The 18,134-nt window shown below is 48.5% G+C and overlaps 1 protein-coding gene across 2 annotated transcripts in view; it reads right to left on the reverse strand.

Annotated features, from left to right (window-relative positions):
- ablim3 (actin binding LIM protein family, member 3) overlaps nt 1-18,134 on the reverse strand; it is a 37,008-nt gene that overhangs the window by 16,962 nt on the left and 1,912 nt on the right. For both annotated transcript variants that reach the window (XM_076162868.1, XM_076162867.1), the window contains exons 2-3: nt 12,099-12,236; nt 2,130-2,313 (exon numbers count right to left, since the gene is read on the reverse strand). In XM_076162868.1, coding sequence (XP_076018983.1) covers nt 2,130-2,313; nt 12,099-12,236 — 322 coding nt within the window. The remainder of the gene's footprint in view (nt 1-2,129; nt 2,314-12,098; nt 12,237-18,134) is intronic.

Here is an 18,134-nt window from a genome sequence, read left to right on the forward strand (position 1 = left end):
TTTGTTTTTGTTCTCTATCAGATTTAATGCCGGTGTGCCGATGATTTGTTTAGTTGACTGAATGCTGATACAGATATGTTTCAGATATGACATCACAGAGTAATATTTGAAGGGTTTTCAAATGGAAGCGCTTCTTTTTTGATGATGTTGAGTCTCAAATCAGCAAATTTAGGACTTAAGTTTGACTCTTGCCTTCCTTAGTACAACCTTCTTTCTATCATGTTGTTCTGAAACACGACTCCAAGTGAAGGAAGCTTTGTGTTCTCGTGAGGTTATTGTTGCATCTTTAAAATTGAAAGTTAGTCTCCGTCTTAAGTCTATTTAAAGCTCTCATGATGTCTGTGTGGCAGCTTCAACCTCACCACCCTGAGGTCATGACTCCACTCTGCAGCTCCACTGGATACATGACAGCAAACTCCGTCCTCTGCGATGCAATGAAGCGGATCATCACACACTGTTTTGTCACTCTGTCGCCGGCGCTCTGGTGTTTTTGAAGGAGACTGATTGATTTGTGTATGACGAGAAGGGGAGGATGTAGAGGATGAACGGGCGAGCTAAAGGGCTTAGCAGAGGATGTTTAAGAGACATAGGAGGCAGTAATCCTTTTATTCCCTTAACTGGGGCCCAGAGGCTGGAGTCTGCACACACACACACACACACACACACAGACACACACACACACACTCACACAACACACACTCACACACACACACAACCCAGATGTATACATGCTTGCTTTTACGTTTTTCAAAGACGAACAACATCCATACATACAAGAAAAGCAAGAAAGTGAGCAGAGCAGACGAGCCAACAGAGACTTTCCTGCATTTCGCCGCACAAATTATTCAACCAAGGCACTAAAACAGCTGACTGGAGCTTCGTTTTATCCTTCAGTTTCCAAACTTTGCTTCCTGGGCCCTTTCCTGAGCACCTGAGCGCATCACAACAATCCGCTGCCATCTTAAGTAGGGGCAGCAGTGTGATGGAGCGGCGGCGGGCCCTGCACTTGTCTGACCTTGTCATTACCTGTGTGTTGCTCTCGCTCCCTGGAGACGACATCGCCGCCTCGTCAGCCTTTCCCAGCACGTTAAAAATTTACTCTGTTTACATATTTAATGCATCCGTGTGTGTGTGTGTGTGTGTGTGTGTGTGTGTGTGTCGGCTATTTCCGTCTTCACCAGCGACTTGCCCTCTGGCTTTGATCACAGATTCTTCTTGAAAGCGTCGGCGTGGAAACTGAAGCTGAAGCTCGCGATCTGCCTTAATTATGACAACGCACGAGTGAGAAAGGCGGCCGGGGCGGAGACGTTAGAGAAGACGTGAGGTAAAGGAGGGTGACGGTGGTGATGATGAGGACAGGGGTGAGGTGGGGAGACGGGGAGGGAAGGCAGGAGAGGGGGATGAAGAAGAAGAGGAGGAGGTGCAGAAAGTGTGAGCACGGTGAGCGAGGGAGAAGAGCTTCCCATCTTCGCTTTCTCGCTGTCTCTTCCGTTTGACTCCACATTGGCTGACAGCAGACACACACACACACACACACACACACACACACACACCAGTCAATTACAGCGCTGCTCCATTGACTGTCTCTGTCGGACATTACAGCATCAGCCGAACAGATGAACAGAAAGGAGGAGGAGGAGGAGGAGAGGGAATGAGGGAGAGATTTATGCGAGAAAGAACGAGAAAGAGATAAAAAATAATGGAAGAAAGAGCAGAGTGAGGGAGAAGAGGTGGTGAAGGTGCTGACTCTGAGCTTTTCGGGCACAGCTCATATAAAAGGCAGGCGGGACACTGATAAGGGTCAGAGGAGAGACGGAGCTAAGAGCAGAGGCACCAGGTCCACTCTCCGTTTGACACCGAGCGCTACAGGAAGTGAGAACGTGAGAATAAATGGACCAATGTGTCGTCAGCTGGTCTGAAGTGAAGCTGAGGCTCCTCCACCAGCCAGTCAGAGGGAAATGAGAGGATGTAAACGGCTTCAGTGGTTCTTAAAAGACGTTATGGAACCAAAAAACCAAAACTAAAATCCTCATTAAACCCTTAAAGGGAGCCATAAATTCAGGAACATAAAATTCAGCTGCAACAGGCCTGAGCAGCAGTGTTTACGTATGTGTGTGTGTGTTGTGTACCTGCAGACGCTGCAGACGAAGCAGCTGGGGTGGTAAGTGCGTCCCAGAGCTGACACCACCTCTCCTGTGATGAAGCTGTCGCAGCGGTCGCAGCGAGTCCCGTACAGACGCTGGTAGTCGGCGGTGCAGATGTACTCGCCCTTCTTCTGGAAGAAGCCCGAGCGCGCCAAGTCACAGTTACACACTGCAGGAACACAGAGAGAAACAGGAACACTGACTCAGAACACAACAACAGGCCTTTGATTTCATTACTTTGGCAAATTCTACTATGATCACCTTAAAATTAGACCTGTAATTAAAACTTATTATGCAAATTCATTGTGCTGTATCGTGTTGTTCTGGATCTGAAACTGAAACACATCAGAATCCTCTCAGCTGCATCTTTCTTTCATTTCTTTATTCTAAATGAACAGAGCTGGATCAGTATCAGAGGAAATAACCTGTGTGTGTGTGTGTGTGTGTGTGTGTGTGTGTGTGACTGACTGATGTCTCGACACAATAATGAAATGACAAACAGGCTTTTCCTGTTTTCTGCTCGACCATTAAAAGTTAATCGTTCACATTTCAACACAGCGTCCACAAAAACAGAGCGACCCTGAACGTTTCACCAGGCCTCATTTTTCAGTGTATTGTGGCATTTGTTACATTAAACCTTTTACCTGTTTGTGTGTTTTTGTGTGTGTGGGTGTGTGTTTATGTGTTCGGAGAGTGTGTCGTCACGCATGGCTGGCATTGAAGTTGTTCTTCTGCAGACTGTGGTGAGTCAATTTGCTCTGATGGGAATGTAATGACATACTCAGTGAAAAAGTCATTTTGTGCTAAACAACGTGGATACGGAGAGAAAACAACAGACTGCACATTCCCCTCAAACACACCGGCGTCTCCACAACACTGACTCATTACACACACACACACACACACACACACTGAGAGCATCTGCTGACGGTGCCTGTGCCTGTGTGTGTGTGAGTGCAAAGTGATACGAGCAGGTCTCTATGTTGTAGATCCTTTATCCTTCTCTGGTGTAAATAAGAGTGAGATCCAGCCGCTGTAACCGGAGAGCTGAGAGGCGTTTGCACAGATCGGCGGTTAGTGCGGTCGCCGGTTTCCCCTTTCGCCCAGTCTGTGCGGTCGGCCAGCGGGAGAGGTCGGTGGTTATGGTAACCGAGGGAGGCGACGCTGTGACCTCACACTGAAGGTCACACGCAATCAAAAGTCACAAAATATTACATCTAACTATCTTCATCCCTCGTCTTCATTCAAACTAATGTCTTGTCAAATTGATGGCGCCTCTTGCAGTGACCACTCCCTCCGATCAGTTTGTAACGAGTAGTCACGCCCACCAATCAGCTTCGCTCATTAAAAACCAGATTGAGATTTAAGCGTCTCTTGTTCCTGTCTGCCAGAGGGGCTCCAGGTTAACGCCCCTCAGCTGGACTACACATGGGGTCCACGCTGCTTTATTATCACACACACACACACACAGACAGACACACACACACACACAGGCTCAGAGGGTCTTCAGTCTGCATAAAGGGACCAACCTGTGGAGAAGATTTCCAAACCTCTGCAGAAAATAATCCAACCCAAGCTGATCACAAGGCCTGATCTCCTTAAGCAGCATGAAGACAGGATTCATCACTCAGATCGCCCCTGACAAGCACACACACACACACACACACACGCACACACACACACGCACACGCACACACACACACACACAGTCTACATTTACGTACACTCAACACACTTATTTGTCTTGAAGAAAATGCAGTCAGAAGTAAACATGGAGGATGTGTAACCTGAGTCTGAGTCTGAGACGTTCAAACTGCTGAATGGATTGATTTACGATCGCATTCAATTGATTTATTGCTTCAGTCTGAGTATAACTGAAGTTTTGACGTGCGTATAAATTTACTGACAGGTTGGAACGATCACATGAAAGCCAAAAACACAACGTTAAGAGACGAGTATTTAATCCAGATCTTAAACAGAGAGCAGAGGTTGGCTTGGTTTGTTGTATCTACACACACACACACACACACACGGATCATATATTGCAAAAACATAAAGACGTTTGTGTTATTTGACACTGAGATGATTCATGAGCAGAAGAGAATGTGGCTCAAAATGGAGTCTGCACGCCTTGAAATTCCCCCCGTTACTATAATTCTATTTTAGAAATTGGTAAATGGTCTGTGGTTGGAAATGCAATGCAGTGTGTGTGTGTGTGTGTGTGTGTATACGGCCTGCAAACATACAGAGCAACGTTTCTACGACTGCAACATGAAAGAGTGGAAACAGAATCTGCAAATCATCAGTTTAACAATATCAGGTTAAAGTGACGATGCACAGATCGCTGCTGAACGTTTCCTTGCCGGTAAACGAAGGCGGGCCGTAAACAAACGAGTAAAGTTGAAATCCGGCGACATTGTTCTGCATAGAGATCGTTTACTCCTCCAATACGACAACATAGCAGTAATAAACCGGCCTCGCACCACAGAACCCTGACTTGCTAAATTCGTCTCCGTGCAGCTTCCAGGTTTCACTCGCCGCTGGCAGAAAGACACAGATGCACACAAACACACACACACACACACACACACACACACACACACACACACATAAACCCTTCAAAGGGGCTCGTTTAATCTGGAGCTGTTTATGAGTGGAGCGTATTGACTTAATGGCGTAATAAAAGATCAATGGGAGCTCACTTAAAAACAAAACAATCTCAGCTCCCACGGGACGGCGGAAACACATAAATCCATGGCCTGATGGGAGAGGAGCAGCGGTATGGATAGACAGGATGATGGAACGGTACAGTGTGTGCGGAGAGATATGATGATTGATCTTTATCACGGCGACAGCGCGTTGGCACCAAGGTAGGACGGCTGGAGAGGAGCACAGGGACGGAGAACGGGGGAGACACATGGGGAACAGAACAGCACAAGTCAAAGTGTGTGTGTGTGTGTGTGTGTGTGTGTGTGTGTGTGTGTGTGTGTGCGTGTCGACCACATTTCCAGAACCGCTGAACAATATCACAGAGAGCGACGCGACTTTGCTGCGTTTTGAACCGGAGCGAGCGAGAGGGAGAGCGAGAGAGCGAGGCACTTTGCCGAAACCCAAATCACACGTTATCTGATGCCTTCATGGAAAGAGAGGAAACGGGGGGATAAATATTTCCACATCTGCGATTCTGTGGAGAAATACCAAAGATTGACATGAAAAAATCACAAAATTGCGCTTTAAATGTTTCCTGCTCATCTCTCTCCCCCTCTCTTCCTCTCTCTCCATCTCTCTCTCCCCCTCTCTTCCTCTCTCTCCATCTCTTTCTCTCCCTCTCTGTCTCTCTCTCGCTTTTCAATTTCTACCCAGATTGATTTTCAATTGACTGGAAACTGCTCAATTAGCCAAATGCACCTCATTAGCATACGGCCGCCTGCTCCACGACGCAGCCGGCCGCCCACGTCTGCGGCGCGTGGATTGGCCGGGCCGGCTGGACGGTTCACCTGTTCTGGCTAATCACATTGTTTTCTCCCGACCGGACGATTGGCTGGATGCCTCGCAAAGGACGTCCCCCTTCCTCAGTTGCCATAGGAGACATAAACCTTCCACGGTTGCCCTAGAGACAGCTTGGTCCCAGTCTAAACAGTGCGGTGGTTGTTATGGTGGTGCCACATTTGGAACGCTGCGACTGAATCCGTCGCTGTGAATCCCAAATACGACCTGTTACAGATACACAACGTCTACAGTGTAACACCTAAATGTCTGATTCCTATTTATTCTTATTATTTACTCATATTTGGCATTCTAGAGAGGATTTGTGAGCGAATTAAAAGCTCTATCAGTAGATTTCAGCATATTTTCCATTCTGGCTAGATCGTATCTGTGAATTCAACAAGTAAACACAAATCTGAACAGATGCAACACACACATTCACATAGGAAATATCCCTCTGCTTTGCAAACACACAAATATAATTTTTTAATAACCCAGCATAGGATTCAAAGAGGAAGTTTCTTCAAAACTTTTAGATCCTGAAAAAAAAAGAGAGGATTCTTCAAACGCCCCCAAAGGAAACGCAGCTCAGCTTTTCTTTCAACTTTCTCTCTCTCTCTCTTCAGTCTGAACCATCGAGGACTTTTGAAACGCATCCCTCCGCACGTTGCAGCTGCCGTGGGTGGAGTCGGGTCAGAGCTCGTAGCGTTTCCTCCGCTTGGCTCGGAGAAGAAAGGCTTCTGGGTTTTCAGCGCCGCAAGAACCGGCACCGCACGGCGCGATCGTCCTCCCGTAATAACAACACACCAGGGCAGCAAACCTACAACCAGCACGGTCTGCTTACAGGCCCCTGAACAGTCTTTGGGCGTTGTCGTTATCAATTTTATTCCTAAACTGCTCGTGGGAAAGGATACACACTTGGAGCTGGAGGTTATATACAGTGTGTACGTCTTAAAGGGACATAATTAGTGAGGATATGAAGCCGTTACTGAAGTGTAAACGAGTCATATAGCACTTCTGCTGTGTTTTTGGGTAAACGCCCTCCAAAATTGAAGGATTGCGACACCAATTTGTGGTGGTTTTGGTAAATATACCCCCGAGTTTTAATCCGTTCAACTTCATGATCTAATTCTGAGTGTGAGCGGTGATAAGGAGGTCATAATGATAAAACAGTGCTGCTTATCTCACTCCTGCTGTTGTTTGTGTGTTTGGCAAAGCAGGAAGTGGAGTCCTCAGATGGTGAATCTAGAGATCAGAGGTGAACATGTAGGCTGGTGTCTGCAGCTGTGGTCATTAGAACGGTGCTGATTAGGCAGCCGCAGGGGGTCTGGATGATTGGGTATTTATCTGCAGCCAACACACGCAATTAAAATTCCCTTCTCATAAGTCGGCTCGGGCCGGAACCCCAAAATCGTCCTCACATCACCGCCACCTCCTCCTCCTCCTCCTCCCTCTCCTCCTCCACGCCTTGTTCTCCTTCTTTCAGTTTCAAGACCGCTTCCGAATCTTTGTGGCTCGGCGCAAAAAGGGCTCCACTTTATCTCACTTCACACCAAGACACCCGGCGCCTCCTCTCTCTCTCCTCCTCTCATCCTCCGCTCAGCCCCTCTTCTCCTTTCTCTCACAACATCACCGCGTCTCTCTGCCGCCCTCCGCCTCCCTCCCGCCCCCGAATCCCCTCTGGTCTCTCTCACCGTGACTCTTCCCTTTGCTCATTATTGCTGCTGTTAGGAGCTTAATAATGTGCCATTAAGTGGACGGACAGGCGCGGCACAGCGCTGTGTGTCAGAGAGCTGCTGTACATAGCAATTGTGCTTCTGCTGCCGTCGACGCGATGATGCTAATTTACACTGCTTTTCCAAGACAATAAAGGCAGCTGCAGAGTTGCAAAGAGACACACACACACACACACACACACACACATACATATAATCACAAACACAGCGGTTTAGTGGAGGGGCATGTAGGACCAGAATCAAGTGACATGGCACAGCAGGGGAGGGGCCTCACCTATCCACCCCCACATCTGTGCCGCCGACGTGGGGCCCCGGCTCCTCCGCCCCCACCGCACCGCCCCGCCCCACCCCCGGATCAGAGCCCCTCTGACAGGAGGAAACAGGGAACACTTCAAGTGTAAATAATGTGTTTTCTCGAGTCGAGCCAAAACACCGGGAGGGAGAGGAGGCAGTGAAAGAGACAGGAAGAGGAGAGGAGACAAACAGAGGAGGAGAGTGACAGGGAGGCAAAGGGACAGGATGTATGACAAAGTAGAGGGAGACGTGGTCACAAGAAGCGGGCGACATGCGAGACAGCAGGCAGGCAAGCTAAAGGCGAAAGCGCCGGGGGGAAAGTAGAGAAGTGACAGGGTTTCCCCGGCAATTGGCTGCGGTAGGTGATGGAGACAGATGGTTGCCTGGTGGAGTTCCTCCGTACAGGCGGACGGGTCCTGCTGCCCCGGCCCCTCGGCTTTTACCCCTCTGGTATTAGACTCAGCTGAGGGGAAAACAACCCAGGGATCGGATCAAAGCTGCAGACTGAATGTGGTTTAAGAAGCCACGTGGCAACGAGGCCCCTTAGGTTAGAACGAGGAAGAGACAAAAGCCATCTCTGCACACACACACATGTGCAGCTGTAGTGTAATAACGTGTGTGTGTGTGTGTGTGTGTGTGTGTGTACGTGTGTTTGTCCAGCACTCCAGGGGTTGCTGCTTAATGATCCTCTTTATCATTCAGAAATCAGTCCTTCAGAGCCAGCAGAGCCATACACACACAGATTCATACACTTAAAGACAAAAGGCAGGGCGTCTATGTATGTGTATGTGTGTGTGCATGTGTGTGTTTGAATCTCCCAGGACGGCAACGCTTGAGAGAGACAAGCAGGGGGATTATCCCTGTCATCTATCCTGGATCGTGGCGAGTCGTCTGGGAAAAGCGCTGCTGCCTGCCTCGCCGCCTTCTCCCTCTGCCGGAATCTCTCCCTAGCAACCAGCCATTGGCGTGGTGATTGGACAAGCGTAGCAGCGGTTGCTATAGCTACAGGAAGCTCCCCTTCCCCTGTAACCCCCCACTTTTTTTTTTTTTCGGTGCCATGTATCAATCTTTCTCCTCATAACCTCTCGTTCCCCTCTCTTTCTTTGTTTCCCTTCGTTCCTCGTGCTCCTCCTTCACCTCCTCTTCTCCCCCACCTCCTCCCGTCTCTCCCTCCGTCTACGTCTATCTACAGTGGGCTGATGTTATTAACGCAGAGGTTGAGTGATGGGGGCTAATGGCATCCAAAGGGAGGCCGAACAGACTGAAGCGGGTCTGCAGAGGAAGACACAAAGACGCCGACGTGTGGAAGTGGCACATTAACAGAGCAGTCAAGTATTCATCTGACGTGTCCGTGTAAAGTCTGTTATTGTCTTTGGCAGCGTTTTATACCGAGAATCTGTTTAGTGGCAGAAAATAAATATGCACTAGAAGCTGCTGAGCAGTTTGGGAAAGAGGCGTGGGTGTGTGTCTGCATCTGTCTCTGCACTTATATATTTGTTTTTCTGCATCTGTGCAAGGAAAATGTGCACTAATGAAGCATTTGAACGTGTGTGTGTCTCTTTCTGTGTGTGTGTGTGTGAGCTGGTGGCACCGGCGGGCCTTCGCTGTTTCTGTTGGAATCCAAGAGTGCCAATTATGCTCGGGGAGGCGGAGTAAATGTGGTCACTATGTCATTAGGCCAGTATGCAGGATTCAGCCCGTCTGCTGGTAACACAACACCACCACATCATCATCATCCAGAGCGCACGCTGCTACGCCGAGACGCTCTATGGGATTCACAGACTCTACCCACCCCAGCCCTCCTCCACCCCCACCCCGACCAGCCAGCCGCCCTCTCTGCGTCTGGAAGCGATGCATCAAATCTGCGAGCTCGCCTCCGTCTTCGGCGTTTTCCACAGACTTGTGTCCGGGCGCTATAATCAGCTGCTGTGTATAATGGGTTCACATGAGGGGTTAAACGCACATGATTAGTGTTCTGTTGTTCCACTGACTAATGCATGAGAGAGGGGATGATGATGATGATGATGATGATGATGATGATGATGATAATGCTGCGTCCGGAAGGTAATGTGGTTTGATAAAGTGTGAGGATGAGAGGGAGGAAGAGCTGAGAGATGAGATGGATGCTTGGGTTTTAAGAATGCTCTGTGAGTGTGTGTGCGTGTGTGTGTGCGCTCACAAAGTAGCCCTGAGTGGAAAGTCATTGCATGCTTGTTTAAGAGGGCGTGTGTGTGTGTGTGTTAACAGTAGATCTCTGTGGTTGGGCCGTAGAAAACCAGACGGATGAAGAGGGGAAAGATTTCATGTCAAAGGCTCGCAGTGAAAATGAAAGAATAGACTGAGGCACACTGGTCAAGGTCAATAAACCGGTCACACACATTGATTCTCTGGAAAGAATGTCCAACAAAAGACGGGAATCAAATGCTGAAACACATCCCAATCACACACACACACACACACAAACACACACACAACAAAAACACACACCAACCGGCAGCTGACAATGGGTTAGTCGCGTACAAATACATAATACCGTTGAGCTATTAGTCTCCAAATCGTACGCCCTGAATGCCAATGTCACCCGGTCCCAAGATGGGAAATTGATTTCACGCCTCGGCGATCGTCACCGGGAAAGAAAAAGAGAAAGCAACGGAGCGAGAGAGACAAAAACAACCAAAGAAGCTGGCAGGAGGAGGGAGAGTTCGTCTCGTCCCAATACAGCGCTCACAGCCACTCAGAGAACAAACACAGGCGGCCACCGCAACGCAAACACAGACAGGAGAGAAGAGCTAGAAAGTGTGTGTGCAGGACCACAACAATGCAGAAGTGCTGGATGAGCGGGGCCTCACGGTGCTGCAGGTCAGGAGGCCACACAATCCTGCCCCATTGCACCATGGGAGGGCAGGTTAGAGGAGAGCTCTCTGGAACCTTGGGTGGGTGGAGTTGAGTGTTGTTACATGAACGTGATGATGTAATGTTTAGGCGACACAAACAGACCCCCCCCACCCCTTTTCGCTTTTCTCCTCTCTTCCTGTGTTCACCGACCCCCCCCCCCCCCCCCCCCCCTCTTTCTGGCGCCCCCCTCTGGGGCCGTCTGATTGGTTGACGGCACCATAGAGATGCTGAGAATATCCACCAACCAGGGCCCGGGTGCCCCTTCACACCGTTACCACAGCAACCCCTCACAACCACTGTGACTGTGCATGTGTGTGTGTGCCCGTCTGCGTGCACGTGTACACAGGAAGTGTGTGTACAGGGCTGACACACACACACACACACACACACACACACACACACACACACACACACACACACAGCACAAGTCCCACTCTGAATCATTTCATTACACACACGCACAGTATAAATATTGATTAAACTGTGATCCAATATTCACTGCAGCATAATCAATACCATGCTGTGCACTCATACTTCTGCCAAGGCTGAAAAGGCTAATAAACAGGTGAATAATGAGCATCAGACGCAGGTGAAAGGTCACACAAAAGTGACCACGACTGCACCCAGCAGTGTGTTTGTCACATGTATATTAAATATATTCATATATTAATAAAACAAACGTTCTCTTCATTTCTTCAAACCCTTCCTCTTCTTCTTCATTCAGACTCTCATAGGGCCTCTCTGCTTTACGTCACACTGCTTTGAGCCTCACACAGGCACAATAAACACAGCTCAGAATCAGATGATGCTTCTTATTCTTATTCACACATTTACTTCTCACTTTGTTCTTACTTATCTTTCCTTACGTCCTGAAATGAATGTAACCAATGACTGACTGCTCAAACGTTTCAGGGAACAAGTTAAGGTTAGAAACAGCTCAGCGTTCAGTACATGAGCATGTAAACTACAGTAAGTTCCCTCAGTTGTACCCGAGGCAGCTGATGTCCTACGTCTACACTTATCAAGGGATTTCTCTCTGGGTGCGTTGCAGTACGCTGCACTACAAAGGCGTCCCACTGTTCCTCTCTTGTAAAAGGATTATGTGCTTATGCCGTCGCTGCAGCCAATAGCGGGTCAGCTTGGGGTCCTCACCTGAAGCGGCTCAGAGCGTCTCATTAGATCACAGCGTGCAGCAGAGAGGAAATCCCTTCTCGACATGACAGCCACTGTAACGAGCCAACCTGGTGGGATCCTAAGTCCCCTGCCAGGCGCCTGTGATCCCTCACAGTGACTCTCAGCGTGTTCACTACCTGATGGATGAAGGACAGACTGCTATATGCCGGTCAATCCCTCAATATATATGTGTGTGTAAGTGTGTGTGTGTGTGTGTGAAGGTGAAGAATGTGACCGAGATGGATGTTTACCACTGGAACGCAGTTTCCAGCTCATGTAACTTTAACAACAATCGCCTGTGAGCCTGTGAGCTCATAGTAACGCTGTGTGTGTGTGTGTTGTGTTGGAGCTCCTCAGGTTCCTGTCTTACCGGTGCAGGTGAAGCACTTGACGTGAAAGTGTGTCTCCTGGACTCGCACCACCTCTCCTTTGCACGCCTCCCGACAACGCTGGCACCGGATCGGTCCGGAGCTGCGGTCGCTGCCCGCCAAGCCGCGGTGATAAGGGGCTGCAGAGGACAGAGAGACGCACTGTTAGAACAAAAACACTCTGGAACAGTGACAACGTCTAGACTTGAAGGTACAAGGACATCTTTACAAACTCTGCCCCCCCATAAGTGTTGTTTTTCAATGCAAGATGTCTTTCAGCTTCTTCTCTTAAATGCTGTTTCCCTTTAAGGATGCAATCACAGCAGGTACAAACCTTACAGGATCAAACTACAGGGCAGATCTTCTAAATGTCAGGTTTCTTGTGATGAAGAAAGTGCTGCTGCTCAGTCAGGGTGCGGTTTGAAATCCCACTGAGGGATTCCAGTAATCAAACAATGAAAACAAACCAAGGCACTTAAAGTTAAACAGCCTTTATTTAAAGCTAGGATATCAAATAATCCCCTAAATAAAGCCTGATGAAAATGAAATAAAGGCTTTTAAGGTTTTAAATCCCTGGAGAGCTCTGGAATTCTGTTGTTTGTTGTCGTTACTACAGACATCAACTGAGTGTAACATGAACCTGAGCCCCAGCTGAACATCACAGCAGGGTCACAGAGTGGAGCAGTGTCTTCAACCAGAGGGGAGCAGTATTACTTTAAACCTACTATTCCAGATTGAGTGGATCAGTGGAAGCCGGGCGATTGTGATGCGAGTACGAGGCTGTACTTTGTTCGCACAATCAGATCAGTGTGTTGCTCTGTCAACACTTTGCTCAGAAGCTGTGAGGTCTGACACCTATGTAAGCCGGGTAAGCTCCAGGCTTCCTCTCCCACTGTCTCTATTCCTCACCCCCCACCCACTCACTCGCACATACACTCTGGCACGCACACACACACACTCACACACACATACACACACTGTGCTGTGTCAAGTGAGAAAGTGGATGGATCCCCTTACCTCATTATGCATTAGCTTACGTGTCAGACTCCCGCAAGCCCGAGAGCTATTTCACACAGTCAGGCAGGCGTGCGCTGCTCGCACAACACCGACGGCAACTAACACTAAGAGCAATGGGACAAACAGCATGACTAATAAAGTAAAGATTAAGCTAAATGAGATGAGAATGGGTTTATCTAAAACCTCTTACAGGTTCTACAAAATCTTCTCCTCTCCATCAGGGCTAAAAATGGATTTTCCAGGATTCACAAGCAAGGAAATTGGGTTTAGATGGTGGGACGGTGCCAGAGCAGCTGGTTCCAGTCCCTGATTTAGCTCCGGCTTCTTTAAAGGAGCATGTGAGTGGTCCTGCGCTGGGTGGAAGGGGGTGTAATAGCAGGGTAACCAGCTGGCCCGCGCTGTCTGCCTGAATAGCTGACTTTGCTGCTTCAGTCAGAGTAACAGTCAGAGTATGTTCTGGCGTGATAGAGCCACTGATTCCATTTCAGAGAATGAATCCCAGAGGAGCTGCAGCACTCAAACGTCTCGCAGCCTCTCATGCCTGGAGACAGAGGCGTCTGCATGGAGCATGGGAGCGCCACAGAGAACATACATGTTACACATACACACACCGTACTGTGCGGTACTTGTTTGTGTGCCTGCTCAGGCCTGGAGTCTGAGTACTGGAAATATGTGAACCTGATTAATTCCCACTCCCAATCTCCCACACTCAACTCTCTATTAGTTCATTGTTTCTCTCGCAGCGCTGGCAGCACCACTGGGACTCACTACCCAGCTCCATAAGTGCCCAGCTAGTGGTTGAAAAAAATGACACACCCTCTGCGTGTGTATGTGTGTATGAGAGAGAGAGAGAGAGAGAGACAAAGCGCGGACGGCAGCCTTTGTTTACTATAAAACCTAATGAGCAGCAATGATCCCATCAGGTGTGAACAAGAGATAATGGGAACTAATGGCAGAACAAGCACGCCTGTGCCAACACCGACCGGAAACACAAGAGGACATTTATTTACAATAGTGACCTTCTGAAAATGGGCCAAAACAAATCTCTGGCACTGAATACCAGCATCTGCTCCGCCTCCACAGCCCAAAGATCCACTTCGGTTCCAAAATACTGTGCAGTGTGAGCCTCAGCACAGCCCGGACTGATGCTGCTTGGTTTGTTCCTTCTCCACACACACACACACACACACAAATAGCAGGTCAGTCTACTCCACTATAATCTCATCACGGTCCCTAATCTGATGTCATTTAGGGACTCCAGAGTGCAACATGGGAACAACAAATGTGCAAAGATGACCAACATGTGCCCGCACGTCCCGGGCAGACACCAGAGGAGCAGCATGGCGTGTTGGGCTTCACACACACACATACACACACACATGCTCAGCTGTAGATTGGGAGGCCCGCTGGTTTCTATGGAGTTGAACGGCGCCTTTCAACTTGGCGATGGCTGAACGATCTGAATCTGCCCTTTCAGACATAACAGCCAATGAGAGACGAGCGCTGCATGTGACACAAGGAGAAGCAACAAAGCCACCGAGGAAGGAAGGCCACGACAGGGCAAACAGAGCTGTCATCATCCATCACTCTGATTATCAATTAACCTATTGATTGTTTGGATTATTAATCAGGTAATATTGAGTAACTGCTCATGTTGTGCGTTTTAAACACTGTAATCCAGATTTAACTGCTAACACGAGAGCCGACGCAGAAGAATGCAGGTTAACAATGAACTCTGTGGCGACATCATGACGTAACTCAACCTCATGGCATCGCTGCATTCTTATCCTGTAAAAGCAGGCCGAGCTCTAAACCCCATTAAAGAGCTCTAGAACAACCATTCAGCCTTTCCCGTGCTGGAGGTGTTGAGTCATTTCTTCTAATGATAGCCAAAGCAGTCTACAGGTGTAATCCAGCCACTCCAAGACAGTCGTGCCAGGAGCCTCGGGAGGATACAGCCCTGTAGCAGACAGATAATAAGAACGCGACGCTCAGGGGTCAGAGACGCTGACAGGGTCCCCCAAGAGACTCACAAGCTGCTGCTATTTCTGCCACAGACCTGAGGAGAGCACACCGGAGCTCATTCATACAGGATTCAGAGAGAGACTAGAGGAGCGAATCAGAGAGGAGTGAGATTAAGATGACGAGGACTTGCAATGATTTATTAAAGGGAATTCTTCAATGGAGACTTTCTTAAGAATGGACGTCTGTGCCCAAATGAAAGTCTGGTCAGGCTCAGTGGAACATAGTGAGTAATGGAGTCAGGGTTTCTACACATTCAGCTGTTGTGTGGTTTTCAAATCGATGTTTTGACCAAATGTCACTGAGCTTCTGTTTTTAGGGTGACTGCGGAGTCAGCAGAGTGCAAGCAGGAACAACATGTCAAAAGCAATTGAAACCAAAGTAAAAAAAAAAGGCCTTTAATATGCAATCCCTGGTCTGGCGCCTTTGTTACTTTACAAACCACACAGCTGCTCCCCAGACGTATGAAGTCATTTTCCACAATAATTAAGGGGTGAGAGTGTCTTGGTGTTTCAGGAACTTTCCTTTGTTCCAGACAAAGACACTTGCAGCCACTTGGTGCCGTAACAAGAGGGCTTCAGCTCCAATTCCTCATCTTTTGGGTGATGTTATTGTTTAAAATAAGCACTGCAGGCAGAATGGAACAGAAAAGCAGGACTGAGGTTTACTACACACATCCCTGTCTAATGTAATGATCAGGTGTGGTGTCGCCCTCTCGCTCTCTCTCTCTGTCTCTTTTTGTCCCTTTGTCTCCGTGTCAGGACCTTGGAGAAGATCATTCATCACAGCGCTGATAGGGTCCAGCCGTATCGCAGCCATAGTGTCATTCTATGGAGGGAGAGAGAGGTCAAACTGCCTCTGAAAGCCTGAGGGATCACTCAATCCTTGGAGGAGTCAAGGTCACACAGGGAACAAACTGGAGGACGGAGGACACAACACACACACACACACACACACACACACACACACACTCACACACACGCCAGTATGGAGGAGCAGCTTTCCCATGAATGAGCTGTCGATCCTGTAAATAAAGTTAAACATAGTTAGGTCTAAATTAGCTCAAATCAAAGCCTTTTTATTTTCCCGTTATAATTAGAGCTGCAGAAGAAGAATGAGAGGGTGCGTCTGATTTGGTGTAGCTTTTAACAGACGCATCATGTATCCATGCACGCCTCATCTGGGCTTTGGCTCTGTGGCCGCTTTGCCTCCCACCTTTGTTCTCCCTAACTATAAGGCGTCTGGCAGCAGGAGTGATGAATGGCGTCTCATAAAACAGGAAGAAGACAACCAACACGGCAACAACGCCAAGAACATCCAGCATGGATCAGATTCCTAATTGTCGATCCCTACTGTGTTAAGTAAACTCCATTTCCACTCCTTGGAATTGTGTGGCTTTCTGCACAATTACACAAACACGGCCTGATCTTCATCCAAGTCATCATCATCATGTCAGGACACACAAGTTGGGTTTAAGCGCTGTTCTCTTCTGCTGTTCCTACACTTGTAAGTCTTGTTGCTGTCTTCTTGCATCACCCAACTTCTATTCTCATTCAGGTGCTGGACTTCCTCCGCTGACGGTAAATTTTCAAGACAAACTCTTGGCTCTGTTTCCCCCTCAGTGACTGCAAGCTGTCCAGGCCCTGAGGCAACAGTGGAGCCCCCCGGAAACCAGGACTCTCCTTATATCATGCAGTGGGAGGAGGTTTTGGTGTTCGTGGTTGAACTTTCTGTCCCCTGTGCCCACAGAGTGTTGTTCCTCCGGCCTTGTGGAACATCCAGGTGGTCCTTTGAAGCCTTGTGATGTACAGCGATGGCTTCTTGGTTGACTCCTCCTCATGGTGGTCACATGAACGGAGCCTGAATAGAGAAGCTTTTCATGTTGCTGACACCCTGGGGATGTTCTTGTTCTTGTTCTTGTCTTCTTCAGCATGTGATCTTTGCAGGGAGCCCACTTCTAGGTGCAACAGCACTAAATTCCCCTTCATTTGTAGCATTTGTAAAAGACTAATTGATTGTCTCGCTGTTGATAGACGAACACTTAAGAGGCACAGAAGCCTTTTCCAGCTTCTTGCGTTACTGAGACTTCTTTCCTGAGCTCCTCTGCCATGTGATCGACGCGCTGCTTCACATAAACGTCTCTTTCTTGGTCTCATCTGAGATCACAGTCTCATAACAACTGACTTCCACACCAGCACATATTCAAATCTCTGCTTTTAAAGTTAAGAAATGCGAGTGGGAATACCGAGAAGTAGAACATTCACATTCCCAATACGCTTTGCAATTGCATTTCGAAAGTGTTTTGCGTGAAAACACTCCGCACTGACGCCAGAGACGGAGAAGGAAAGTGGAATGGGGTCGAGAGAGAATCAGGGAGAGAGCAGGATTAATAAGGTGTCAGGTGTGTGTGTGTGTGTGTGATGTATGACTCTGCAGGTCCACTTAAGTCCCCGAGCTCAATCATCACTGTATTGATCAACACGTGTGTTTTATCACTCCCCTGAAACACACACGTGTAGATCACCTGTCTCACCTCAGACAGACGAGAGGACCGGGCGACGGACAGATACACGTCTCGCTTTATTAAGTAGCTGAAGTTGCTGTCTGTCATTTATAATCACACGCCTGTGCTTCCTTATGCAAGCGTGTCTATGGCAACGAAGGTCCAACCCGTCAGAGGCAAACCTGCCTGCTCACCACCTCGCCTCACACAGGCAGAGAAGAGCCTGACCGGACACACACACACACACACACACACACACACACACACACACACACACAACCCACTGACCATGAGAGACGATGGAGAGTTGTGTGTGATTACTGTGTGTGTGTGTGTGTGTGCACGTATGGCCTCCAGGCTATCACGCCCAATGTAGCAGAAAACCACAGCACACACACACTACAGCCCAGCAGGCCCATTCATGCCCATAACATGAGTGTGTTAAGTGTGGAGGGAAGTGCTGTGTATGTTTGAGTGGGAGAGGAGGAGAGAGGGG

Source organism: Genypterus blacodes, unplaced genomic scaffold (genome assembly GCF_046128005.1).
Source record: "Genypterus blacodes isolate CSIRO-AG114 ecotype Tasmania unplaced genomic scaffold, CSIRO-AGI_Gbla_v1 ptg000128l_1, whole genome shotgun sequence".
NCBI lineage: Eukaryota > Metazoa > Chordata > Actinopteri > Ophidiiformes > Ophidiidae > Genypterus > Genypterus blacodes.